At 42.5% G+C, this 27,744-nt stretch overlaps 1 protein-coding gene across 4 annotated transcripts in view; it reads left to right on the top strand.

The window, feature by feature from the left end:
• LRIG2 (leucine rich repeats and immunoglobulin like domains 2) overlaps positions 1-27,744 on the top strand; it is a 172,260-nt gene that overhangs the window by 13,400 nt on the left and 131,116 nt on the right. For all 4 annotated transcript variants that reach the window (XR_011026381.1, XR_011026382.1, XR_011026383.1 and 1 more), the window contains exons 2-10: positions 1,469-1,540; positions 2,943-3,017; positions 7,558-7,692; positions 9,501-9,644; positions 9,748-9,891; positions 13,798-13,941; positions 15,272-15,415; positions 22,931-23,011; positions 24,323-24,394. Coding sequence is in view for 1 of the 4 variants with exons in the window: in XM_068269722.1 (XP_068125823.1) it covers positions 1,469-1,540; positions 2,943-3,017; positions 7,558-7,692; positions 9,501-9,644; positions 9,748-9,891; positions 13,798-13,941; positions 15,272-15,415; positions 22,931-23,011; positions 24,323-24,394 (1,011 nt within the window). In the remaining 3 variants the exon portion in view is untranslated. The remainder of the gene's footprint in view (positions 1-1,468; positions 1,541-2,942; positions 3,018-7,557; positions 7,693-9,500; positions 9,645-9,747; positions 9,892-13,797; positions 13,942-15,271; positions 15,416-22,930; positions 23,012-24,322; positions 24,395-27,744) is intronic.

The raw sequence follows: 27,744 nt of genomic DNA, 5'->3' as shown, positions 1-27,744 counted from the left end.
GTCCTATGACGGCCTGTACTTGCATTACTGGGCCTACCTAACCAGCCCATATCGCATGATCATGTATTTTGTACAATTTGCATGTATAACTTTGCTCTATGTTGTATAACCTTGTTATGTCTGTCATCCTTGTATCATAGTATATATTTATTGTCCAGCGCTGCGTAATATGTTGGCGCTTTATAAATACAATGAATAATAAAATGTAAGATGCATACGTACATTACATTTAAAGCGGTATAAAATCCTGACATAGTATTCAATAAAAACATGTTTTCCTACTTTGTATATGCCATACGGTTAGCATATTTGCTTTTGTGCATAAGTATTATTATTCATTTAGGGCCCTATCCACCAGCGCGTTTGCGCTGGCTGAATCGCAAAAACGCAAACCGCTAGCGATTTTACAATCGCTACGGTTTGCTTTTTAACATAGGAATCGTGGTAGGTCATTTCCACTACCGCGATTCGCTTTTGACGGGAACGCGCGGCGGAGCGATATTTGCCGCGATTTTGCTGTGCATAGCATAGCAAAATCGCGGCCACGAACGTCGGGGAATCGCCGGTTTTGCGATTCAGCAATCGCTAGCATTCAGCGTGAACGCTAGCGACTGCAGGTGGAAAAGGGCTCTTAGAAATTTGCAGGTGGAAAAGGGCTCTTAGAAATTATACATTCGTAAAGTACACTTTTACTCTGAGAGCTGACTTTGCATTTTATTTATAACTGCTTTATTCATCCTCTAACTTAATCAGAAAGCATGTATGCTTGTCTCTCTTTGTGAGACCCCGTGGTGTGAGAGAAGGCTTTGTTTACATTTCTCACTTGATACAATTACACTAGATAACATGTAAAGTTTCGGAAGCAGCAGGCTCTGCTGGAAGGAAAGCTTCTAAAGCCTTTGTTAACCCTTTCAATGCAGTTCTAGTAAAAAAAAAAAAAAAAAATGCTGGTTGTATATAATATGCTGTAAATAATCTATTCGAGCAAAGTAGAAATGCTAGGTTTCATTCCGCTTTAAGCAAGGGCAAAAAGCATTATTTTTTTTCCTTTATGTCACTGTTACATGATTTTTACTACATATTGTTAGTATCTGGTTTTGGACTAGCCTGTCTCCTCATGTGAAATTCTTAGTCTTTTGTTTAGTTTTTTCTTTATGTTCAAAAACACATACTGAATGGCAGTTGCTTAGTCCAGCTACCAAAATAGTGTGCTAGCGAGTAGGGGGGAGGCCAGCTAGCATCTTTGTACAGATACTTGTGTGTTTGTAAACAGTTAAGGAATTAGCAAGAACTTTTCAGATCACTTGCGCTAAAAAAAGCTCTTGCAGTGTGAACCAAGTCAGTTCGCACCGCAAGAGCTGTGCTTTACCGTCTTGTAATAAACATGCATGTGTGCAATAGAGAGTAGAATTATACTTCAGAGTATGCAGTAGGTCTCCTCTAATTCAGTATTTGTTCTTTTTTCTAGGGAAATCAGCCACAACTGGTTGACTTTATCCAACAGCAGTCTTGTGCCAGAATTGTACTCGTTGCAAGAAGTGTAAGTTCTGCTCACCTTTTTTTCTTTTTCTTCTCCTTTCTTCTTGTTTGGAGTAGAGAAGGTAACTGTAAAGTAATTTGTAACTTCATTATTTGTATCATCTTTTGCAGCACAACATGTGTTGCATATTTGATTGTTTCATATTGTTTTTAATTTAAAAATACTTTTAATGGCCTTTTCCACTCTTCAAAATAAGTGTGAACACCCCTGGGCTGAACTGAAAAAAATTAGTAATTTAAGGTAAAGCCTGCAGCAGCGATCAGAGCCCACCAACAGAAAGCTCTTTTGGTGAGCACAAAAGGGGGGATGGGGGGGAATTCATGTGTGCTGCATCATATGGCTCTGCAGCAAGCTTTTAAAACTGCAGAGCACTTAATTTTAGAAAATAGCCTGGTCACGGGGGGGGGGTAGGTGGGGAGCCTGTGGTCCTGAACTGGTTAAATTGAGTATTTAATTGTATTGATTATTGTTTACGTTTAAAGCCTCATCTACACGCGTAGATGAGGCGGCGATGTGGCTTATCAATCGAGCCGCTGATGCGGCTCTATAAGATCAGACAGGACGGATCTCCCCACCGCCGATTCCCTGCTCGCTCCCCGCGAGGGGACAATGGCAGGGAATCGAGCAGAAAATAAGCGGGGAATCGAATCCGTGGAGGCTTTCTCCATCATCCTGCACTGGCCTGTTCTAGTGCTGTCCTGTCAGCAAAAGCGCTTCTTGGCGGCTCACGCATGCGCAGTAGCACAGACCAACTCGGGCTTCGACGGAACAGCTGAGCCCGAGGGGATTCATGCTACTTTGCAGGAGCATTTTGATTGCTCTTTGCTGGAATGGCTTGGTGGGGGGGGGGGAGGACCCAGAGGCTTGCCCCTCCTTCCAGCCCTCTTCACTAGTCCTGTGCCCATCATGTCCACTTGGTCCCCTCCAGCCAGCAGCAACAACCCCGCAAAGGTGTCCAGTCACAGAGAGTCGGTGGCTATTGCGCATGCATGGCCCTGAGCCGCGCACACCCAGATCACGCCCCCGTGGCCAGAAGCGTTCTGCACATGCGCAGTACACAGAAATTGCTATTGCGCAGAATGCTCCCAGGCCGCGGTAGCACGATCAGATTTGCACGCGGCTCAGGGATGTGCATGCGCAGTAGTCGTTCTCTCTCTGCGACTGCCCAGCTTTTTGCAGGGGTCGCCGCAGCTGGCCGGAGGGGACCAGGAGGACATCGCTGGAAGAAGCACCAGGTAAAATGACTTGTATATTTCGCTTAAGTATTCCTTTAACAATAATTAGAAATGTGCTAGATGCCCAGCGTAGTAAACATCATGGAATTTTTCTTTGTGTTTTTGGTTAATATGTTCGTTTGAATAATTTTTACTCCATGACAAGAATGTGTGTTCTTTCTATGTAGGAAGATGAATTACAATGAGCTAACTGCGATCCCTCACCTTGGAGAGCCAACAGCCAATATTACTCTTCTATCTTTGTAAGTATTCTCATGAACAAGGTGGAAATAGATGGTCCTGTAAACACAATGCAGACTGCCTTATTTACATTTCTATACTTTTTTTTTTTTTTTTTTTTTTTTTTTTTTTTTTTCTCTCTCTCTCCAGGGAACAAAAGCATTTGACTATGTATTTATGCAAACTGCGCCCACTGCAATCAGACTTTAAACCTTTCTGAAATAAGAGTCTTCGCTATCAAAAGTCCACAGACACTAAAATGAATATATTTGTATGACAGCGCTCCTCTTCTATATCCTTATGACATGTAAAATTAAAAACGGCTCCACATAGTGCATTACTGCTGGATTTCCAACATTTGCTCAAACACCCCAAAGTGCCAAGTAAGTGCTCTCATTCGTGCTCCACTTCTAGTGTAGACTTCCACCAGTCTCCTAGAAAAATACTGTCTCACCAGATGTATACCACCTCAAAGCCAGGTGGATCTAGAGCAAGAGTAAAGCCACAGCGATCTGATGTATTCAAATTTCAATAACTTTTTAATCCGGATACCTCAATAGAAAAAATATATACAAAACATAGCATAAAACCTTTTAAAATTCATATATGCCCTGCGCTAGATGCGCACTCACGTCATCCAAGAGTAACTGAGCGTATCTGGCTCCTGGCCCTGTGATGTACCCTCTCGTGCGGTTGCGGCGTCCCGTCTCCGCAATGGTGCATCCGTATCTCTTTCTAATATCCCGGGCGATGGAATTCCCTGCTTCCTCTGACGTCAGACGCTCCCAGCTTCGCCTTGCGCGTTTCGTCCCTTAGGACTCATCAGAGGCTGACGTCACAGGAGCGACTGACGTCTTTTATACCATTAACTTGCGGCTTCGCACGCGCATGTCTACTTCGGCCTCTATGACACGTATTCCGCGTCACATGGCCGCCTATCCTTCGGGCATGGCGTGTTCGGGTCTGTGACTCACGCAGCTATACGCGTCATATTAAGCTTCCAACCTAAACGCTCTTTTACACAGGATGGTTAATCCTTAATCTGCCACCATCTACTGGAGCGTTTGTTAGTTTGTGGAAATCCAGCAGTAATGCACTATGTGGAGCTGTTTTTAATTTTACAGGTCATAAGGACATAGAAGAGGAGCGCTGTCATACAAATATATTTAAAAGCATTTGACTGACCAGCTATTCTACATTCCTTGCACTCACATTGTTTCAGTAACTGTGTTAAATAAGTAAAAGATCTCCGGTTTGGAAACAATTGCTTTGATATCTCAATACGTAGTTGTAAAAGCTGACGTTGTTAACCTGAGGAAAGATTTAAAAAAAATCTCATCAGAAAGATGGCAGAAACATTAGGAGTGGTGTGATCAACAATTCAGATCATTTTGGAATGCTGAGCATGGGCAGCACATTGGTTTAGTGGTTAGCGCTCTTGCCTTGTGGAACTGGGTCCCCAGTTAAAATCTCAGCCAGGGTACTATCTGTACCGAGTTTGTATGTTCTGTCTGTGTGGGTTTCCTCCGGGCACCCATAAGTTAATTGGCATACCCCTAAAAGAAAAATTGTCCCTAGACGACGATACATGTACTACGCAATACATACTGTACATAGACATATGACTATGGTTGGCATTAGATTGTGAGCTCCTTTTGAGGGGTCAGTTAAAGGGAACCTAAACTGAGGATATGGATTTTTCCTTTTAAAGAGAACCCGAGGTGGCATTGTATTACGTTAGTGGGGCACAGAGGCTGGTTGGGCACACTAACACCAGCCTCTGTTGCCCCATCGTGTGTCTCAAAGACCCCCCTGCTCGCGGCGAGCAGGGGGGTCTTTGAGACACACGATGGGGCAACAGAGGCTGGTGTTAGTGTGCCCAACCAGCCTCTGTGCCCCACTAACGTAATACAATGCCACCTCGGGTTCTCTTTAAAATAATACCAGTTGCCTGACTCTCCTGCTGATCCTTTGTCTCTAATGCTTTCAACCACAGCCCCTGAACAAGTATGCAGATAAGGTTCTCTGACTGAAATCAGACTGGATTAGCTGCATGCTGGTTTCAGTCTGTGATTCAGCCACTACTACAGCCAAAGAGATCAGTAGGACTGCCAGGCAATTTGTATTGTTTAAAAGGAAACAGCCATATCCCTTTAAGCGACAAAACAATGGACTCTATTCACAAAACTTCTCATAAATTACTTATTTTTATCACCTAATTGATACAAATAATGCTAGCACATTTTACAAGCAAACTAAACTCAAAAGAAGTTGTTTCTTATTAACTACATTTCAATATTACTTTTCTTACCTTAAAGAGAAACCGTAACCAGAAATTGAACTTCATCCCAATCAGTAGCTGATACCCCTTTTCCCACAAGAAATCTTTACCTTTTCTCAAACTGATCATATCTGTATAGCTGATATTGTGGTGAAATCCCTCCCACAGTGTTATGTCAGGACCATGGTGCTGACAGTTTCCTGTCTGTGAGCCTTGTTGTATTGTGGGAAATAACAGCTGTTTACAGCTGTTTCCAACTGCCAAAAAAGCATACAGCATCTCCTTCCATTGACATCACCTGGCAGCAGTAAAAATGTCATCCTGTGATAAATGTCAGAATGTAAATCGGGGAGAGGAAAGATTTTTACAATGGGCAAATGCTGACTTATTCATTTATACATACCGTATATTCCAGGGTATAAGACGACTCCCTAACTTTTCCAGTTGAAATATAGAGTTTGGGATATACTTGCCGTATAAGACTACCCCTCTTCAAAACATGCCTCCTCCATCCTCCTGGCCCACCCCTGTATACACCCTCTGCACCTCACATCAAAACTATAGTATTATAAAACATAGAACTGGCATTACTGGGTGCTGCAGTCATCTGAGGAAGGGAAAAGAGATAGGGCTGTGCTTTTTAAGAACTGACAAAGTTTGCTATAATGCCTATAGTACATTGTGCCAGGCAGAGCTTTAAATTACATACCGGGTACTGCAGCCAGGGGAAAGATCCATTTGAAAAAATCCGTGTCAAGTCAAACTTTCTGCAATCTCTGTAGCTTTTTGCGAGCAGCTTCTAGCATGAGTAGCAGAGCAGCTTCCTTGTTCTGGGTCACACTGGGTGTCAGGCGCCAGGTGTACGTTCTTGTGCCAGGCAGAGCTTTAAATGATGTACCGGGTATGCAGCCATGGCGGAAAGGTCAGTTTGCAAAATCTGTTTCAATTCAGTTTCCTGCAATCCCGGATAACATCTTGCGAGCAGCAGCTCGTGCGGGTAGCAGGGCAGCTTTCCTGGTTCGGGGGTCACCTAACTGTGTCGTATGCGCTCCACTACTCTGTGTGTTCCACCTCCGGCAATCGGGCGTGAGTTCCAGCGTGAGTGCACGCGTCAGTCAGGTGACCCCCGAACCAGGAAGCTGCCCTGCTATCCACGAGAGCGGCTGCTCGCAAGATGCTATCCGGGATTGCAGGAGACTTTGAGTTGAAACAGATTTTGCAAACGGACCTTTCTGTCATGGCTGCATACCCGGTACCTTATTGATTTAAAGCTCTGCCTGGCACAAGAACTTACACTCAGCGCTTGACACCCGGCGTATAAGACGACCCTCGACTTTTCAGAAGATTTTCAGGGGTTAAAAAGTCGTCTTATACGCCGGAATATACGGTAATTATTGTAAGAATTAAGCATTTTTTTATTACATTATTTTCACTGGAGTTCATCTCTAATTATATTTTTGCTCTTTGGAAGCTTACAAATGTAACATAGATGAGGTGAAAAAGCTTTGTGAATCATGCCCAGTATGCTTTGTACAGTGCTGCAGAACATGTCAGTGCTACTTTATTAATAATAATAAAAAGACAAAACTCAAATATCAAAAGATTTGGATGACTCAAAACAGCTGTGCTGGAAGATTGCAGAATTTGTTTCCTTTGGTGAAGAAAAACCCATTTGCAGCATGTAACATTCAGCAAAGCAGTTTTTTACAGATTAACCACTCCTCCTCCAAGGGTTTTTGCCCTTAAAAAACAGAGTAATTTTTACCTGTCAGCGCACAGGGGGAGGGAAAAGGGTTACTACTTACCACAACTAAACAATCTATCTTGTTTTTTTGCCCCAATTAGGCTTTCTTTGGGGGGTACTTTTTGCTAAGAATTAATTATAAAAGTGTTTTAACAAGAAAAATAAGAAACAAATGGAAAACATTCATTATTTCAGTTTTCGGCTATTATAGTTTTAATATAATACATGCTAACGTAATTAAGGCCTACACATTTTATTTGCCCATTTATCCCGGTTATTGCAACATTTAAAGTTTTTTTTCCCTAGTACAAAGTATGGCACCAATATTTTATTTGGAAATAAAGGTGCATTTTTTTCAGTTTTGTGTCCATCCCTAATTACAAGCCCATCATTTTATAATGTAATAGTAATATACCCTCTTGACAGACATATTTAAAAAAAAAGTTCAGTCCCTAAGGTAACTATTGCATGTATTTTTTTTTTTTGTTTGTAAAAAAAAAAAAAATTCTTGGTAACTATTTTTTGTTTTAATCTGCAGAGTACATAATAAAATTTCAGAACTGAATGGAGAATTGCTTCAGCATTACCTTTCTTTGGAAACCTTAGATCTCAGCTCAAATCTACTAACAGAAATAAAAAGTTCTTCCTTTCCAAGAATACCTTTGAAGTACCTGTGAGTGATCTGTTTAAATCATTTTATAACCCTGTTCAAATGTTTTAAAATAAGCAAGTTGTTAAAATAAGAAACCTTTTATAGGAGTATTGTGCTAGCTGTAAAATTTAAAACACATCTGTGTAAATGGGCACAAATTTAAGGGCCCGTTTCCACTAGTGCGATTCCGCTGCGGAAAATGAATTTGCATGCAGATGTGTACGCGTTTGTATGCAAATTTTAACGTGAAAATGCGTTAAAATTTGCATCTGTTTGTAAGTATGTTATTTTAACCATGTCAGTGCCTGTATGCTTTTACATTGATTGTAGGCGAAAACGTACATGAATTCGTATGGAAAATTCGCATAGCGAAAACACTGGCTAATTTCCTATTAAATACATTACATGCGAATTGCACACTAGCCTTGCGGTGTGCGAATTCTGATGGCTCTGCTAGGCATATTCTTTCTGCACAGTCCACCGCACAGAATTTCTGACAAGTGGAAACAGGCCCATTGATTTACATTGTGTAAGCAAATGTGCATGCAGAAAACGCATGCAGACTCGCTCTAGTGGAAACAGGCCCTTACATATAAGGTGTACATTAGTCCAAAATTAAAATGCATTGTAAATGAATACTTTTGTAGCACAGTTTCCACGATTCTGTGATGTGGTTATGCGTATGCGATTAAACAAACAATGTCTTGTGATGCACGGCGCTTGCGATCATCACAACGTATCTCATCTTTAAGATCCCTGACAACTCCCGCTCAAAGTACCATGATCGTTTGAGCTCTCGTTCAGGCCTGTCATGTGCCGTTGCATGGTGCAGTGGTAGGAAGATGGATTGGAATGCTGTTTTGTCGGGTAGCACCACCATGGGTTTCCCAATCCATCTACTGGTTAGTATGTAGATTTAGGCTGGTTTCACAGTGGGACGTTAAAGTCCCACGTTACAGCAGCCAGTAACGCAGCCTAACTCACAGCACTGTAAAATCAATGTGCTGTTCACAGTGCACACATTGCGTTACATAGCAACGCAGCACGTTTAAACAAAGTGCTGCATGCTGTACGTTATACTGGGCTAAGCCATGTTAGACTGTTTGCACATGCTCAGTACTGTTGGAGGAGGAGGTCTCCCCTCCTCCTCATCGGTCAGCCACATGGCTAATTAATATTCACTGCACTGTGGTGACTCCTGGTGAGACTGTAGTGTTGTCCCGATCATGAACGAATCGTTCATTTGATCCGGATCTTTTTTTGTGAGTTGAATCATCTGGATCATCATAATTAAAGATTCGGTTCACAGTAGATGTCTGTCTGGAAGAAACCGGAACATACAGAATGTACAGTGCAGGGAAAGTCGTGTTCTGCTAGTCATTTCACCCAGTCTGCTTCCCTAGTAAAATGATTCAAATGATCCGATTCAAATGATCCGAATCCTTAAAAAGATCGGGACTTCCTATCACTAACCTGGAGCGGCTGCTTTGAGAGCTGCATAACGCAGCTCAATCTGACGTCCAACTTCAACACCACCATGCGTTGCGTTAGGGGCACGTTATGCGACCTGAACGTCTCTTAAAACGCAACGTCTTGGTGGGAAAGTAGCCTTAGAGTTGGGTGGCAATATCGAGATTGGGAAACTGACGAAACACACACCTAAAATCAACATATTTAACTTATGGTACCTGTGTGTAAACAAAATGCATATACAGTATACACTTTGCCATGCACGTATGAGGCGTGAAGGTATTGCTACTTTAGTTATTTTGACCACATACTTGAAATTACATATTTTATTTCCTTTTTCCTGTGTCTGTTCAATGCAGAAACCTGAGCAACAATAGGATTGCGGCTTTGGAATTTGGAGCCTTTGATAACTTGTCTGCTTCATTAATAATGTTAAAGCTAAATCGGAACAAGATCAGTGTGATTCAACCAAAGAGTTTGAAACTGCCCCTCTTGCAATTCTTGTGAGTTTTTAACTTTGGCTACTTTTTGTTGTGTACTCTTGTGGGGGAAAAAAAAAATACACATTGTGTAAATAATAAAATTTGTCTTGTATTGTTCTGGTAGGGAGTTGAGACGTAACAGAATTCAGATTGTGGAAAGCTTAACTTTTCAAGGGCTAGATTCACTAAAATCTTTAAAGCTGCAAAGGAATGGGATTAACCAACTAATGGATGGTGCATTTTTTGGATTGGACAACATGGAGCAGTTGTAAGTATTTTCTCCTTATGAATAACTTTAAATCAATTGGAATAAAAATGTATTTGCAAAAGAAAATCATAATCGTGTATTCTGTTTAGATGTTACTGTCCCAAGTGTTTAGGCTCAACTCTAGGTTTAACTAATTTGTGCCTAGGACATCCCTGACTTGCTGCTGTTTAGCTTTTAATTTAATTTTTATTTTTTTTAAGTTTGTCTGCTTTGAGTTTTAAGCTACTCCACCTGATCTAGTGTATTTTTCTACCGTATTCCTTTACTGTATTTCACGTTTTTTTTTTCTCAATTTTATTAAAGATCCCTAATATATATTCTGATGTGAAACTGGGCTGGATAAATCTAGCTGATATTTAACTTTACATTAAGCACACCCATATGTAAGCAGCCATTTTTTTAAAGCCCTGATCAACAATGCAATATTCTGTCACTCTTTATTATAACCCCATTTATCCAATCAAATTCACCATGTTCACAATTATGTAACATTGAGGCTAGGTTCACAATAGTCAGTTGTGCAACACATGCGTTATGAGTGTGAACTGCAGTGGAGGCTGCACATAGACTTTAATGCAAAGTCTGCATGCAGAGACTTAGGCCTCGTTCACATCATATGCGCTTCCGTGCGCATTTGGAAGCGCGTATGATGTGCTGAAACGCAGGGACAGCAGAAGGGCATAGACAGCCCTTCTACCGTTCACATCTACCGCGCTGCGCAGCAGTACGATGCACTAGGAAGCGCTTGCGTACTGCTGCATGCATTTTGCCCGGAAGCGCAGAGCTGATCCCATCACTGTCAATGGATGGGATCAGCAGCGCAGATGGCGTGCGATCGTATGCGCTGCGTTTGGATCGCACGGCCATCTGCGTTAGCTAGATGTGAACGAGGCCTTAGAATAACCTGATGAGTACTGTGAACAGGCCCATAGGATTGTGTGTGCAGTGAGTTGACATACAGAATTATTCTTCAAAGCAACTGAGTACTGTGAACAAGCCCTTAAAATTAAAACTTGATTCATATTCTTAATAAACTTGTCAAGTAATGTAGTAGTATTATGCAGAACTGAGCAGAAAGGTATACTGAGTAAGTATTCTTTGAATGGATACTTCATATAGTCCCTGATATAACATAGAGGTGAAAAGATTCAGGCAAGGTTGTATTGTTGATGCGCTCTTTCAGTCAACAGAACCGTGGCTAATCTGCATATAATTATTAAATGAGAGGTTTGGAGTAAGCACAGAAGCAAAGAAAAAAAAACATAACTAAAACAAGAATAACATCCCAGATTGCATGCATATAGGCAGAAAGTGCATATGGCAGGTACCGTTCCACGAAGCAGGTTATTTGGGCGCCCGCTCACTGCTGCGTTGGGAGGGGTTATAGTACGTAATGCTGCCCGGAATTTCAACAGCAGCAGAGTGAGCAGTCCTTCAGCTCACCCTGCACCCAACTGACCGGGTGGTGAATACATACGTACTCCAATTCCAATCTCCAGACTATTTGTGTTAAATTTTGCAGGGAGCCCAAAATTATCAGCATACAGTACATCTGGAAAGTATTCACAGTGCATTACTTTTTCCACATTTTGTTATGTTACAGCCTTACTCAAAATGGATTAAATTATTTTTTCCCTCTGAATTCTGCAATTCATTATTTTCCCTCAGAATTCTACACACATTACCCCATAATGACAATGTGAATAAAAAAAATGAAAAAAAATCCCTGAGATCACATGTACCTAAGTAATCACAGCCTTTGCTCATTTCTTTGTCAATGCACACCTACAGTATCCTTGACCAATTTTGCACATTCCTCTTTGCAGCACCTCTAAAGCTCCATCAGGTCGGATGGGAAGCGTCGGCGCAAAGCCATTTTAAGATCTCTTTAGAGATGTTCAATTGGATTCAAGTCTAGACTCTGGTTAGGCCACTTCAGGACATTCAGAGAGTTGTCCTGGAGCCACTACTTTGATATTATTTTTTTCTTATTATTTAGTATTTATATAGCGCCGACATCTTGCGCAGCGCTGTACAAAGAATATAGTCTTGTCACTAACTGTCCCTCAGAGGAGCTCACAATCTAATTCCTACAATAGTTTTATGTCTATCGTGTAGTCTAGGGCCAATTTAGGGGGAAGTCAATTAACTTATCTGTATGTTTTTGGGATGTGGGAGGAAACCGGAATGTCCGGAGGAAACCCACGCAGACACGGGGAGAACATACAAACTCCTTGCAGATGTTGACCTGGCTGGGATTTGAACCAGGGACCCAGCGCTGCAAGGCGAGAGCGCTAACCACTACGCCACCATGCTGCCCTACATCTTTGGCTGTAAGCTTTTGTTGTCCTGCTGAAAGATAAACCTTTGCCCCAGTCTGAGTTCAAGAGAGCTCTAAAGGGCTGGTGCACACCGAACGGGTTTTTTGGCGTTGGTCAATGTATCTCAATGGGGTGGTTCACACCAGAGCGGGAGGCGTTTTGCTGAAACGCGTACTCCCGGGGTGAGGCATTTTTTGGATTGCGGAGGCGTTTCTGCCTCCAATGTTAAGTATAGGAAAAACGCAAACCGCTCTGAAAAACGGCAGTTCAGAGCGGTTTTCCAGGCATTTTTGTTACAGAAGCTGTTCAGTAACAGCTTTACTGTAACAATATATGAAATCTACTACGCCAAAAACGCTTCCCAAAACCGCAAAATGCTAGGTGAAACGCTACAGCAAAATAAGAATAGGCGTTTCAAAATCTGCTAGCATTTTGCGGATCTGCTAGCGGGTTTTGGTGTGCACCAAGCCTGAAACAGGTTTTCATCCAGCATGTTTGTGTACATTGCTGCTTTCATCTTTCCTTTTATCCTGACTGGTCTCCCAGATCGTGCTACTGAAAAACATCCCCACCGCCATGCTTCACTGTAGGAATGGGTCAGCCTGGTGATGTTGGTGCCTGGCATTACACCAAAGCGTTCCATCTCATCAGACCAGATAATTTTGTTTTCCATTCAGGTGCCTTTTGGCAAACTCCAGGCAGACTGCCATGGGCCTTTTTTTTTTTTTTTTGTTTTTTTTTATTTGAAAAAAAAAAAATAGGAGAAAGACTTTGGTTGTGTGGCTCAACATAAGAACCATGTTCAGTCACTTTCATGCACTCCATGTCTGTCTTTGGGATATTCTTATTCCTTTAAGTAAACCTAAATTCAATGAAAAAAGCCAGTTTAAAGGGGCTGGGGGGGGGGGGGTTGATTCTGAGGATAAAAACCGCCACTTACCTGGGGCTTCTATCTGCCCTATGTAGTAGTAATGTCTCACGGCATCGTCCTCCGATCCGCCGTTCCCCGCCGCCGGCACCGGGCAATTATTCGTGTGACATAGCCGAATAATGCGCGCTGCCGTTCGCGTCCTCTGGAAGCTTACTGCGCAGGCGCAGTACAAAGTTTTCTTGTACTGCGCCTGCGCAGTAAGCTTTCGATGACACGGGAGCGAGCAGGCCATGCAGCCTCAGTTGGACGACCTGCCGCGCTAGACCGGTGGCAGAGAACGGCGGATCGGAGGAGGATGGCGTGGGACATTACTGTTACATGGGGCAGATAGAAGCCCCAGGTAAGTGGCGGTTTTTACACCACACACACACACCCTTACCCTTTAACTTGGGGCTTCTGTCGGCCCCCGCAGCTGTGACAAGCCCAATTGCCCATTTAAGTTGAACTGGCTTTTTTTTTCATTGAGTTTAGGTTCACTTTAATTCTAAATAATCCTACCCAATAAAAGGTAGGTGTCTGCGTCTGTGTGCACTGCCACCGTACTGCGCAGGTGTAAGGCCATGCAAATGGACCTATCACATGTTAATTAAAATACTGCCTAATGGCTACTGAAGATATGTTTGTTTTTAAATAAATAATGTTTCTTTTCTACAGAGAGTTGGAGTATAATAATGTTACCGACATAAATAAAGGTTGGTTGTATGGATTACGATCGCTACAGCAGCTTTATATCAGCCAGAATGCTGTGCATAGGATTAGCCGGGATGCATGGGAGTTTTGCCAGAATCTTTTGGATCTGTAAGTGTTCAGATGCATATTCCATTTATTTTATTGAATAATTTGTGAGAAGCTGTCAATTTGCCAATAACTTTATGGCTACTTATCACACCAAAAATATCTATCGTCTCTTTCACAACAAAATGGGCTTTCTTTGAGTGGTACTTTCTGCTAAGAATGTTATCTTATATGCTTTTTAAAGGGAAATAAGGAAAAATGGGTAAAATAATTTTTCTCAGTTTTTTCAGCCATTACAGTCTTAAAATAGAATGTGCTACAATAGATAAAACCCACACGTTTTATTTGCCTATTTGTCCCAGTTACTACAAAATTTAAATTATGTCCCTATTACAATGTATGGCGTCAATATTTATAGAGATGCATTTTTTCTGTTTCATGTTTCTTTATAGTAGATGAACAATTACAAGCCCTAATTTGCAAAATTGATATACCCTTATGACATACATTTTTTTAAAAAAAGCGGAGTCCCTATAGTAACTATATAATTTTTTTTTTATTTTTTTTTAACAAAACATAATATTTTAGTCCATGATTAACCAGTGAAATGTGAGGGTGCTGGCTGGTGCTGTACCTTACAGTCTGGTTGAATTTAGAAAATAGATTTTATTTCTGAAATCTTGTATTTTTAATTTGGGTCCACTTTAACCCTTTTCCTTGTTTACCCCTCATTCCTGTGTTCTGCCTGCAACAAAACACATTTTTCATTTTTTTTAACTCTTTTATGAACAGGCTCGGGAAGGATTAAAGGCTTTTTTTACACACTAAGCAAGAGCAGCTACACTTCATTTGTCAGCAACACAGGGAGGAGGTGGGCAGGGTCAGCTCTCTATGCACAGGAGGGAAGACTAGCTGGTGAACCGCCAAACTACTCTTTAATTCATATGGGTGATGATTTAGGAACTCCCGAACCACTGCTTGTGCTGAGCTGTGCCACGGGATAGCACTGTACACGGTGTCTTGACCTTTGGAACTCTAGAGAGAGCTATCTGCAGCAGTTCTCACTGCTGTCACATGTCTGTACTGTAAATCGACATGCTTCCTTTTTCTGTGGACACCGGGCGGTAGCTGTGATGACTGACTCTGGGATGATCCCAAAGTTTGTTGACCACTAGGTTAAGTGTTGAGCCTGGACAGTTGTCAATATTTTTAATACAGTTATTGCAGAAATAAGATATGCTGTGAACAAAAGTTTGTCCATTTCTAATTCTTGCAGAACTACTATTCTATGTATTAAAAAAATAGGAGGATGAACTATGGCGTTAAAAAAATATTTGTTTCTTTGTTTGGTATGTCACCTTCTGTATTTTATCTGCATTGTCTCCTGCTCCAGGGATGTATCTTACAACCAGCTGAATCGTTTGGATGAATTTGCATTTGCTGGACTAAGTTCACTTGAGAAACTAAACCTGGGTGATAACCGGATAAATCACATTGCAGAAGGTGTTTTTAAGGATCTTATGACTCTTTTGACCTTGTAAGTTGCATGATGTTACATTTAAATAATTTGCTTTCTTGGCAAAATTGGTATTTGCAAGTATTTCGTTCTGTGTGAGTAAGAGATACCAGTGTATAAATGTTTGTGATCCTGGATCTGAGCCACTGGCTCCCAATCCACTTCAACTTTATGGAGACCTCATAGCTGTGGAGCAGAGCCATGCAGGTGGGCAGAGTGGCATTGGGAGAGAGTTGGATCAGGCTTGCCAGTCAACCTCCCTCCTGTTCTTCCATATGGGTGGAGGACTGAGGGAAGTTTCTGGCCCACTGTAGACCAGGTTGGGGAGAGGATGAAGTTGCACGGTTTGCTCAGAGAAAGGTTGTGCCACTCACAAGCATAAGGACGCCCATTGATGAGTATATGTGGGAGGGTTTGTTTTTTTGTTTTTTTTTTATTTTATTATTATTCATTACTATAAAGTTGTGCCAAAAACAATACTTGGCCATGTGGGCCGGAGCGGACTGCGCAGGCGCAGAACTGCTGCGCCTGCGCAGTACGCCCCCGGCCCACGTGGCAGGGATTGACAGCGCCGCTGGCGCAGGCGCAGTACAGTGCGACCCCGGGGTCGCTCTGACGTCATCGCCGGGGACCAGGTCGAAGCTCCGGCGAACGGCTGGCTGCAGAGCTGCGGCGAGGGAAGTCATGGGAGCTTGGAGCTGGAGGAAGCCCCCCGGTAAGTAGCACTCATTTTGTAAGATTTTGCCTGATGACTCCTTTAACCACTTCAGCCTTCAGTCGTTTTCACTTTATGCATCCGAGCAATGTTCACCTCCCATTCATTAGCCTATAACTTTATCACTACATATCAGAATGAACTGATCTATATCTTGTTTTTTCCGCCACCAATTAGGCTTTCTTTGGGTGGTACATTTTGCTAAGAGCCACTTTACTGTAAGTGCATTTTAACAGGAAGAATAAGAGAAAAACTGAAAAAATTCATTATTTCTCAGTTTTCAGCCATTATAGTTTTAAAATAATACATGCCTCCATAATTAAAACTCACGTATTGTATTTGCCCATATGTCCTGGTTATTACATCGTTAAAATTATGTCCCTATAACAATGTATGGCGACAATATTTTATTTGGAAATAAAGGTGCATTTTTCCGTTTTGCATCGATCACTATTTACAAGTTTAAAATAAAAAAAAGTATAGAAATATTTCATCTTTACATTGATATTTAAAAAGTTTAGACCCTTAGGTAAATATTTACATGTTTTTTTATTTTTTTTATTATTGTAATTTTTTTTTTATTTTTATATTAAACAGTTTATTTGGGAATTTTTTTTGTGAGGGTGGGATGTAAACAGAACTTTTATAATGTAAATGTGTTTTAAGGTTTTTTTTTTCTTTTTAGGGCCTGTTCAGACTATATGCGTTCCTAGCCGTTTTCAGGGAACGCGTACTGGTACCAAAAACGCATAGAAACTGCTCCTAATGCTTTTGAATGGGCTAGTTCACATGTATGCGTATGAGACACATACGTTTCTCATCCGCATTGCTGCACGCAGTTCTGTGCGATACGCATAGAAACGGACGCAATGAAAGTCTATGGACGCGTATCAAAAACGCGTACTATTGCGTTTTTAGCGTCCGGTTTCCTCTGTGGTTCCCATAATTCTTTTTTTTTTTTCCCTGGGTCACGTGTTTGTGCAAAACGCAATAGAAAACGCATTCAAACGCAAGAAAAACGCATGCGTTTTTCAACTTGCGTTTCTTTGAATTTATACGCGTTCTACAAACGCAGCAAGTATGAACAGGCCCTTACTTTTAGTTGTAGTTTTACTTTTTGGCCACAAGATGGCGGCCATGAGTTTGTTTACATGACGTCACTCTAAGCGTAACATACGCTTAGAGGGACGTATGGGGGAAGCAACAGCCAGAAAAAGCGGAGCTTCTGAGAGAAGCTGTCGCTTTTTCTGCGGGGGAGAGGAATCAGTGATCGGGCACCATAGCCTGATTCACTGATTCGTGGGCTAACAATCCGCATCCGGGAGCGCGTGCACGCGTGCAAGCGCACATGGCCTCCTGGGCGTAGCTAGTACGTCCAGGAGGCCAAAGTAGTTAAGCAATACCAGTTACCTGGCTATCCTGCAGATCCTCTGCCTCCAATACTTTTAGCCATAGACCCTGAACAGGTACAGTGGTTTGCAAAAGTATTCGGCCCTCTTAAAGTTTTCCACGTTTTTCATATTACTGCCACAAACCTGAATCAATTTTATTGGAATTCCATGTGAAAGACCAACACAAAGTGGTGTACATGTGAGAAGTGGAACGAGAATCATACATGATTCCAAACCTTTAAAAAAACAAGCACTGCGCCAGATCAATATGATCAATACAATTAGATCAGCTTTCCTCTCACTGCAACACCTATCAGTTCTTGCTGCTCGCTACTGTAAGGATCACCACATCCCCTACCAATTTCAAAGAACAAAAACAGCAGCGCTATCACAAAAAGTCAGTTATTCAGATGGCATATAACAATATCCAATCTGTAATATTCAGCCTTTCACTTCTTCAGCTTTTCAATCGTTACTGCGACAAGTTCGCACACAGGTAGTAAAGATACTCGCCAAACGTCTGACTTATCACAGGAGCCAGTATAAGCAGTGAAAGGTTTCAGCCCCCCCTCTTAGCTCTTGAACTTCTCAATCCTCCAGGACCCCCACTACAGAGGTGTCTGCACCATCACAGCAACCCCCATTACAGAGGAATCAGCTCCGCTACAGCTTATTTACAAGTTCCTCCAATCACCAGCATTACAGTTGTCCTCAAAAACAAACATAAATAGCTCCCATAGCGTAATAGTTTATTAAAAGATTCTAAAAACATCCAGTACACTCACATGGGCGGCTCTAGTTTCCAGCTTAGAGTTTTTGGTCGGGCTCTCCCCCATGCGCTACTCCGGAATAGCGCTCCGTAAGGACGCCGATCACCCTTGCTGTATTCCTGGCTCGCCTGTGGTGTAATCTGCGGTTCCTCCTTGGCGCACACACACAGAGGGCCGAATACTTTTGCAAACCACTGTATATGCAGATGGGTGTTTCTGACATTTCTGTCAAATCTGACAAGATTGGCTGCATGCTTGTTTCAAACAGGTGAATCGGACTCTAACGAAACCAAATAGATCAGCAGGGCTGCCAAGCAACTGGTATTTTTTTAATGGAAATATATATGGCAGCTTCCATATTCTACTCACTTAAGTTGTTAGTGGTGAAATAAACAAAAGTTATACTTGCATAAGAAGAGGAAAGCCTCTGGATCCTCCTTGGCCCAACTGCCACTGGCAGGGACCCCCTTTCAGTTTCTGTCCATACTCTACTTTGTGCACAAGCATGACCATTCTGCGTCTGCGTGAGTACAGGGGCGCCTGTGTAGTAACAGAGCAGCTCGTGGGCAAGTTGCTTTGGCTTACTGTGCAGGCACGGCTGTACACCGGCGCAGTACGGCACACTTGTGCATGATGGAGAGCATGGCATGGCCTTGAGAACATATCCAACCAAGCTCTTGTCGGATGTGTTCAGCGGGTCTGTGTCTGGCAACGGTGGGGCCCAGGAGTACAGGGGAAGCCTTTGCACTATATAGAGGCTTCTTTCTACCTAGGTAAGATTTATTTATTTATTAATTTTTTTTCCACCTCAGGGTCAAGTGAATATAGCAGTTTCCATCCTCTCACCTTAGTTTCTCTGTAAAGCAAACCTAGCAGCAGGTTCTATTGGTAGCTCTGAGGGGTGTCACATGATCAGCTGATAGATCATTGTTGAGTGGGAGCAGAAGCTAATTTAAAGAACTCCTCCAGGGGAAGCACTTGTTTCTCCTCAAACTGTGTACAATTCTTATTTGCATTAATACAAACTGCATCAGCAGTATAAGTTACCATTACCTCCTATAGAGTATTATGTTGTGTAGCCATTATCTGCTAGCTAGAAGAAAAAAATAATTCTTCTTGTAAAAAATAAATCCGCTCTTTATTTTTAGGTATTTGTTGGGCTACGTTGACAGTGGCGCGGGACGGCATAATAGCTACATTGGAAAGCAGCTTGTTACGTTGAAATGCACCACCTATGCGACATACACAGGGCAGTGGGTGCAGTGTAACCGCATGCAGCATGCCAACGCACTGTATGCAATGTCTTACTGCGAGCTGTGTGCGCTAACAGTGAAGCATGCTTTTCTTCGATGCGTGGCACAGCTATCCAGCTCCATTGCATTCCTGCTGTTACAGCGAATACAATGCCCATTGTCAACATAGCCTTACTGAATATATGCGGTCCTTTAGGGAGGTCATGAGCTGCCATCCTTCAACATTTCTCTACTTCACCAGTTTATACTCTCCTCTCATATATGCTGTTCCCTCCAGTATTCATCTTTCTGCTGTCTTTTTTAATGTTTATAGTGTGTGTGTAGGTGTATATCTTGACTACTTATAAGTGTTCACGGTTTACAGGAAAACTGCTAATTAAACTGAATATACAGTATGTACTCCTAATATTTAACTTTGCCTATCCTGTTTCCATCACACTGTTGTTCTTTGAAAATTGCACAGCGTGTTCTTACTTATTCATCTAAACTTTGCTCTGCTCTCGTAGAGAAAAATGTCAGAATTTGGTCTTATTTTATTAAAAGACCACTACCTAAAATACATGTGTACACATACTTATAAGAAATACATTTTTCTCAGAGTAGAATGCTTTATAAACCGTTTCTCCTATCTTATTGTCCTTTACCATAGGTACAGATCTGATGTGTTTTGAACTAGTCAGTCTCCTTATGGAAGAGTCTCAGTATTACCATTATTCTTTACAGTTCTGGAAAGGATCTGTCCAGCCTTCCTACTTCTCTGTACACTCTTTTTTTTGTCAGTTGGACCAAGTGACTAAGATTCATTAACCACTTCGCATCCAGACAATTGTTTTCAACTTATTCACCAGAGCAGTTTTGACAGTTTAGCTATGTCCTTATTTAATCAGAAATAACTTTATCCCTACTTATGACACAAATTAAATATATATTGTGTTTTTCAAGACAAACTAGGCTTTCATTGTATGCCATTTTTTTCCCTCAAACAATTTTGTTTTCTATGAATTTTAATGGGAAAACAAAGAAAAATTGAAAAAAAAATGTATTTCTCAGTTTTACCAATTCCAGTTTAAAAATAAAAAGTGCTACTGTAGATAAAAAACAGAAATTTTGTTTGGCTATTCTTACTGATTATCACAAAACTTTGATTATGTTCCTGTCACAATTTATGGTGAACATATTTGATTCTGAAATAATGCTACAGAGTGTGTTTTTCACTATGAAATGAGAAAATACAAGTATTTTTAATAGTAAAAATCAATCTCATTAGCTCAGGAAACTTATATTCCCATTCACCAATTAGTCCTGCATCAGATAATGCCAGAAATGTGCACAGGAGCAAGCCCAATCCTGCACAGCACTGCTTCAATACAGGTCAGTAGATCTACTGACCTGTGGCTTAGATGAAGTCCCAGAGGACGTATATCTACTGACCTGTGGACGAAGTGGTTAAGGAGCACTGTAAAAACAGCACAGGAGATTTTGGCGGCTATAGCGGTGCCCAGTGAGTGATTTGGGCACCGTCAGAAAGAAGACTAAGCACAAATCGCTGCAAAAACACTAATTCGGCAGCCAGCAATAGCTTGAAGCCGAATTGCGTCTTTTTCCCTTTATCCATGGCGGCCTGGAGGGAGAATGGTAATTAACGCAGCCGGGACTTGTGCAGGAGCAGAGTAGGCCGTGTATCATCTTTCCCCTACACCGAAATCTCCCTGCAGCTATGTAATAGATATGCTTTATTAAGCGCTTTTGAAAAAAACGAAAACCCTAAGGGTCTACCAGGAGGAAATGGACTTTAAAACCTGTCAGTTATTTACACCTACTGCGAGTGACAGCAACATAGGAAAAAAAGTACGGTACTTTCGTATTATACTGTCAAACAAATTTGGCATCCTCTTGATGAAAACATATATTCCCTTGTAAGACTGAACCACCTTTAGAAAGCTGAAAGTTCTGGCTTTCATTTGCACCAGCTCCCAAGTTGGTATGATGCACTGTTCCTAAATTAGCCGGTGTTGAAGGAGGGTGTCCCTTGCACTTGACTGACGCCATTAATATTAGAAGCCTCTGGTCTATAGTGGGCGGCTGGTATCTTAACCACCCTGGCGTTAGATTAATTGCGGCCGCGGGTGGCTTTCTTAAAAAAAAAAAAAAAAGTCTACGTTGGTGTAGCTAGCACTAAGTACCCCGGCACTGTCCCCCTCTCTCTGCTCGCCGGTGATATTTACCTGGCCACGATGGCCGAGACTTCCGCCATAGCTTCAGGCATTGCTATGGCAACGATCGGGCATGACGTCTGACGCCATCGACGTTGTGATGTCATGCGCAGTTCCAATCGCCGCCATAGCGACCGATGAAGGCTATGGAGAGGCTGCGCCGGCGCGGTCTCCGGGGGGGTATGTCTAAAACAGCATGATCGGGGGGATCAGAGCGTGCCGGTGGTAAGTGCTAGCTACACCCCCTCTGAAAATTCGGTGTAAAAAGACCCTCCAGGTGCTGAGAAATCCACCGCGGCGGTAATGGACGAGCTGAGCTCGTCATTACTGCCACGGTGGTTAAACATCCAGTTTCAGTCAGGTTAATGGTTGATGGGCTCTAGCTCCTGTTAATCATGCCGTGTCTTGTCTTCAGGCTTGTCACCTCCTGTTCCTCCTGTACCCCACCCGTCCTCTGCACTCTGCTCTGTTTTGCTTGGGGGTGCCATGTAGAGTGCTGTTCTGTTTCTGCAAATATATTACCTGCCCAGGCCCCTGGACCAAGATCTTGCATCCTGAAGGGCTCAGGGTCACACACTCCGCAGTTTTTCTGTTGGTTCTGCTGGAGTCACTGTGATTAGTTTCAGCAGGGTAAGAAGGGGCCATGGAGGGTATGCCAGCATAATGAATGGGGAAGGTTAACTAGAGATCTCCAGCAGAAATACCGAAGCACCATCAGTGCACAGATGTAGGACATTGGCCCCAAACATTGATAGCAGTAGTGCAGAGGCCCCAAGCCACCGGGCAATACAGAGTCCAACCTCCCGCTATAGTATCCAGAGGCTTCTAATAGTAACAGCGACAGCCAAGGGCAGAATTAAAGAAACATATAAAAAGAGAGTGCTCTGCGTACCAATAGAATATAAAAGTCTTCACCCTGCCAAAGACAGGTCTCACCTGGTTTGCTTTGGCTGTCAGTAAATACAGCCTCAGTTGGCGTTCGTCCCTTTGCTGACTTCAGGATGAAATGTAAAAACAATTATTACATTTAGAAAAAACCCTTGTGTACATCCGATGGGTTATATAGATTTTCAACAGAAGTTTATTTTTAATTACGATTTACATAGAAGTGTTTGTATTGAATGTGTTCTTAAATGGTATTTTCTGCCTAATGCCAGCAATACAGCATTAAAGAGAATGCATTGTTTTTCACAGGGATCTTAGAAATAATGAGATCTCCTGGGCTATTGAAGATTCCAATGAAGCATTTGCTGGACTTGTAAAGTTGCATTCGCTGTAAGTATATCCTATTCCAGAAGGCAGCTTTTAAAGTAATGCAGGGACTGAGGAGTTCACATACAGTGAAAGAAATTAGCATCTTCCAAATTGAGGAAATGTGCTTCACTGACTTTAAGATTTAAAAACTTCTCATTATGTAGCTGACAATTACATCTTTAAAAGATCGCTATCGCAAAACCTAAATTCAATTTTAAAATAATGCTATTGTGCATAACCCTAGCTCCAACTTGTTCTTAGGATGTTCCAGTGCATTTTTATGCTTATTATGCATTGATTTATTTTATGGTAGCATTTGTCTACTATTATGACTGTTTGCACTAAACGTTTCAATTGCTATACTATTTTGACTTTTATCCAAGTTTTGTTTGCACCGTTATTCTTTTAAATGTTAAGATTTACCATAACATTTTAAATAACGTATATCTTTGAGTATGTCAACCCCATGTAAAAGTCGACCCTAATATTTGATCCTCTTAAGTTGGATTTTTTTTTTAAAGGGAAGGTTCAGGCAGTTTGAAAAAAAAAAAAATCCATATTCACTTACCTGGGGCTTCCTCCAGCCCGTGGCAGGCAGGAGGAGCCCTCGCCGCCGCTCCAGAGGCTCCCGGTCGTCTCTGGTGGCCGACCAGACCTGGCCAGGCCCGGCTGCCAGGTCGGGCTCTTCTGCGCTCCAATCTGCACCTCACGGGGGCGCGCTGACGTCATCGGTCGTCCTCCGGGCTGTACTGCGCAGGCTCAGTAGTTCTGCGCCTGTGCAGTACAGCCCGGAGGACGTCCGATGACGTCAGCGCGCCCGCGTGGGACGCAGAAGAGCCCGACCTGGCAGCCGGCCTGGCCAGGTTGGGTCGGCCACCGGAGACGACCGGGAGCGGTGACGAGAGTACCTCCAGCCTGCCACGGGCTGGAGGAAGCCCCAGGTAAGTGGATATGGATTTTATTTTTTTTTTTCAAACTGCCTGAACCTTCCCTTTAATGACTCAAATAGGTCCAAGTTAATGACTGCACTTGGGGACCAGGAGGGATTGATGGCTGCACTGTATAAAGTATTGCAGCCATTAACCCCTCCTGGCCTTCAATTGCAGTCATGTAATGTCAGCGTAGCAGTTTTTTACTCATTGGCATTCCAGAACTTAAGACGTGACACTGGGATTTTTCACAAGTCTCCCGTAATTTTGTTAGCAAGAAAGATACATTGAGATATTACGAGGCTTCAAATACTGCTTTTCCTGTGGTCTCTGTATTGCATGAGACAGACTTTAGTGGTGCAGAGACTTGTGCAATGCTGAGTATTTAACACTTTCATTTCAGCATCTTGCAAGGAAACAAGATTAAATCCATCACCAAGAAAGCTTTCACTGGCCTGGATTCTCTGCAACATCTGTAAGTGTTTTTCTGCACGGTTTTTCTAGAAGTTATTCTTACGGCATTTTGTAATAGTCTTTTCATGAAATATGTAGCAGTGTTCTCTCTCTCCTGTTCTTATTGGTATGCAAAACTGACACGTTCAAGATTTTGCAATAACGTTGCCTGTAAAACAGATGGCCAGGAAAAAAAAACAGAGCAATTCCAACAAAGCTATTGTAGTTGGGGCAGCTGGGATGTGAATTAATACTTGCTGTCTTCATTCCAAAGGTCAGCTCCTTTGCCTTTCTCTCTGTAAGTATGAGAAGAAATCCCTCAGTGAAGGCAGTAGCTAGCACATGATCTTAACAAAGCAACTGCTAAGTTATAACATATTTAGCTCCAATTAATCTCAGGTATATTAATCTCATGCTTTGTCTTAATATTAAAGAGAACCCGGGGTAGATGTATTAAATCTTAATAGGACCCAGAGGCATGTCATGTGCACAATGACATGCCTCTGTCTCTCTTTTGCCCCCGCTAGTCCCCCCCCCCCCATGCAAATATCGCCAGGCTAGAGACAATCTGCTTGTCGATAGCTTGCTTCGTTTACCTGGCAGCCTGTCAATAACTTTTTCTAGCATTGCTTCCCCTACCTCCTCCATAGTGTAGCTCCCCCCGCTGCTCTCCGCCTCCCTAACTTCCTCCAAGCGGAAGCTAAGCCACAACCCAGGAAGTACTCCTGGGTCACGGCTTAGCTTCTGTTTGGAGGAAGCTAGCGAGGCGGAGAGCAGCGGGAAGGCTACGCTATGGAGGAGGTAGGGGAGGCGATGCTAGAAAAAGTTATTACAAGCATGCAGATCAGGTGCTCTGACTGAAGTCAGCCAGTATTAGCTGCATGCTTGTTTCAGGTTTGTGATTCAGTCACCAGTGCTGCCAAAGAGATCAGCAGGACTGCCAGGCAACTGGTATTGTTTAAAAGGAAACATCCCATATCCTTCTCAGTTTAGGTTCCCTTTAAAGAGAACCCGGGGCGGATGTATTAAATCTTAATAGGACCGCTAGTCCCCCCTGCAAATATCGCCAGGCTAGCGACAAGGTAACAAAAGGAATCCTAACTGATGTTCAGACTCTGATTTCTGCACTGATAGTTGGTGTGAGCATGGAGTCTGGAGGGCCTGTGCACACTCACTATCAAGCAAGCAAAGTATTCTGCTGTATGCGAAGTGTGTGTGACATCGTGGGGGATAGCGTAGTGGGGTAAGTGGAGGAGAACAATGTATATGCACCTTAATGGTGGCCATACATGGTACAATAACGTTCGATTATCCCGTTTATTCAATCTAAATGATCGAATCGAATGAAAGTTGTATTTTTTTTTTTTTAAGAAATTCGAACGATTAAACCGTTTTTTTGAGAAAAATCAGATCGGACATGCTGGAAAAATCTTTATTCGATCTAACGGAATAATGAAACTAAATTATCTAATTGAAAAAAATGAAAAATTGTGCCATGTATGGGCACCCTTAGGCTTATCTGAACACGATGCAGGAGATCAAGAGGATTTTGACAGCAGTTATATGATCACAAGCCTATGTCACAAAATAAATACAGTTGTTTAAACATCTAAAGTGTACCTGACGCGACATGATGAAATACACGTGTCTGTACAGTACAAAACCTATTACTAACCACTCTGCGTTACTTGTTTTATTTTGCAACCTGAAAGAGTTCATTTCTAGGCATGTCTTGTACCTTGTCCGGAATATAGTAAACACCACTGATAAGCAAATTACAGCCATTAATGTTTTCATGGCAAAATACATCTACAATGAGGACAGTGGCGAGATAGGGCAAGGTCAATAGTTGATGCATTTTGACTCTGGAACACTTAATAGACAGCAAAACACTTAACCTACTTTGTAAATGGTTTTTAAATATAAAAAATGGCATACTTGGTCATTTTTAGGATTAGGATAAATATAATTGTTTATCTCATCAGTTTATTCTCATCTCTGGTTCACTTATAGGCAAATCTTAAAGGGACACTTAAGCCAGAAAATTTTTTTTAGTTTTACTCACCTGGAGCTTCTACCAGCCCCCTGCAGCAGTCCTGTGCCCTCGCAGCCACCCACTAATCCTCTGGTCCCCTGCTGCCAGCTGGTTTCGTTTTAGCGCAATTGCGGGCCGCAACGCATACAAAAATACGCATTGCCGCATTATGAACGCATAGATATGCGGCAACGCGTATTTTTGTACGCATTGCGGCAGTTGGGAATGCAGAAAAAGCTATGCATGGCCAGTCCTGACGGGCCTGTCGGCAAAAACGATACCAGCTGGTAGCAGGGGACCAGAGGATTAGTGAGTGGCTGCGAGGGCACAGGACTGCTGCAGGGGGCTGGTAGAAGCCCCAGATGAGTAAAACTTTTTTTTTTCTGGCTTAAGGTTCACTTTAAAGTCATTGGGAGACTTTAATAAAGAAAAGAAACCAGATACTTACCTAGAGAGAGGGAAGGGTCTGGGTCCTAATGAGACTTCCCTCTCCTTTCCCAGTCCCCTCTTTGTGGTGGCAGCTCCTCCATTCAAATCCCCTGCCGCGGGGGACTTTAGAAGCCTTTGGGGGCCGAGTCCTCCCGAAGACAGGCGGTTCCATACTGCGCACGTGTAAGTGCACGAGAGAGGGTGCTCGCGCGTTCACAATCTGGAGCGGCCCGACTTCCGGAGCACTCAGGCTCCTGAAGACTTCCAAATCCTCCCTTCGGCGGCAGAGATAACAGCATTTGACCGTATTGGTCGAATGCTGCTATGGGGGATCCTGCGCTGGAACGGGCACTAGTAGAGGAGAGGGAAGGCTCATTAGGACCCATAGCCTTCCCTCTACTTAGGTGTATCTGGCTTTTTTTTTTTTTTTTTTGTAGTGCGCATAATAAATAGAACATTAGTAGCAAAGAAAAGTCTCATTTTTATTTTTAGTGATATAGCTTTATTTATAACATTGCATAAGGCTCACAATTGCCGTTTTTAGTCTTTTAGGCTATGTTCCCACTTGCGCCAGACCACGTGCAGTCATCAGGTGTGGACAGTATTGTGACGAACATTACGGAAAAGTCGTGCGCTAGCGCCATCGACTTTCGCATGTCGTGCACAGTTCCTGTCAGTCTTGGGTAAATGCACAATAGATGTCAATTTCCCTCTCTCTTACTGAGAGAGGACAGCCCTCCCCCACATCCTGTTCAGGTCAGGAAAGAATTCACACGTGGCTAGCTCCCCTGCCGAGAAGCCATTTGGTACATAGCTCATCTTTCCCCAAAAGGAAACCCAGCTCAAACTGGTTGAGATTCAAAATTTCCCTCCAAGCGTATAGCTTCACACAAAGGGAACGTTAACTT

This window comes from Hyperolius riggenbachi, chromosome 2 (genome assembly GCF_040937935.1).
Source record: "Hyperolius riggenbachi isolate aHypRig1 chromosome 2, aHypRig1.pri, whole genome shotgun sequence".
Taxonomy (NCBI): Eukaryota; Metazoa; Chordata; class Amphibia; order Anura; family Hyperoliidae; genus Hyperolius; species Hyperolius riggenbachi.
The sequence above is the reverse complement of the archived record's forward strand: the minus strand, read 5'-3'. Positions and strand labels throughout refer to the sequence as shown.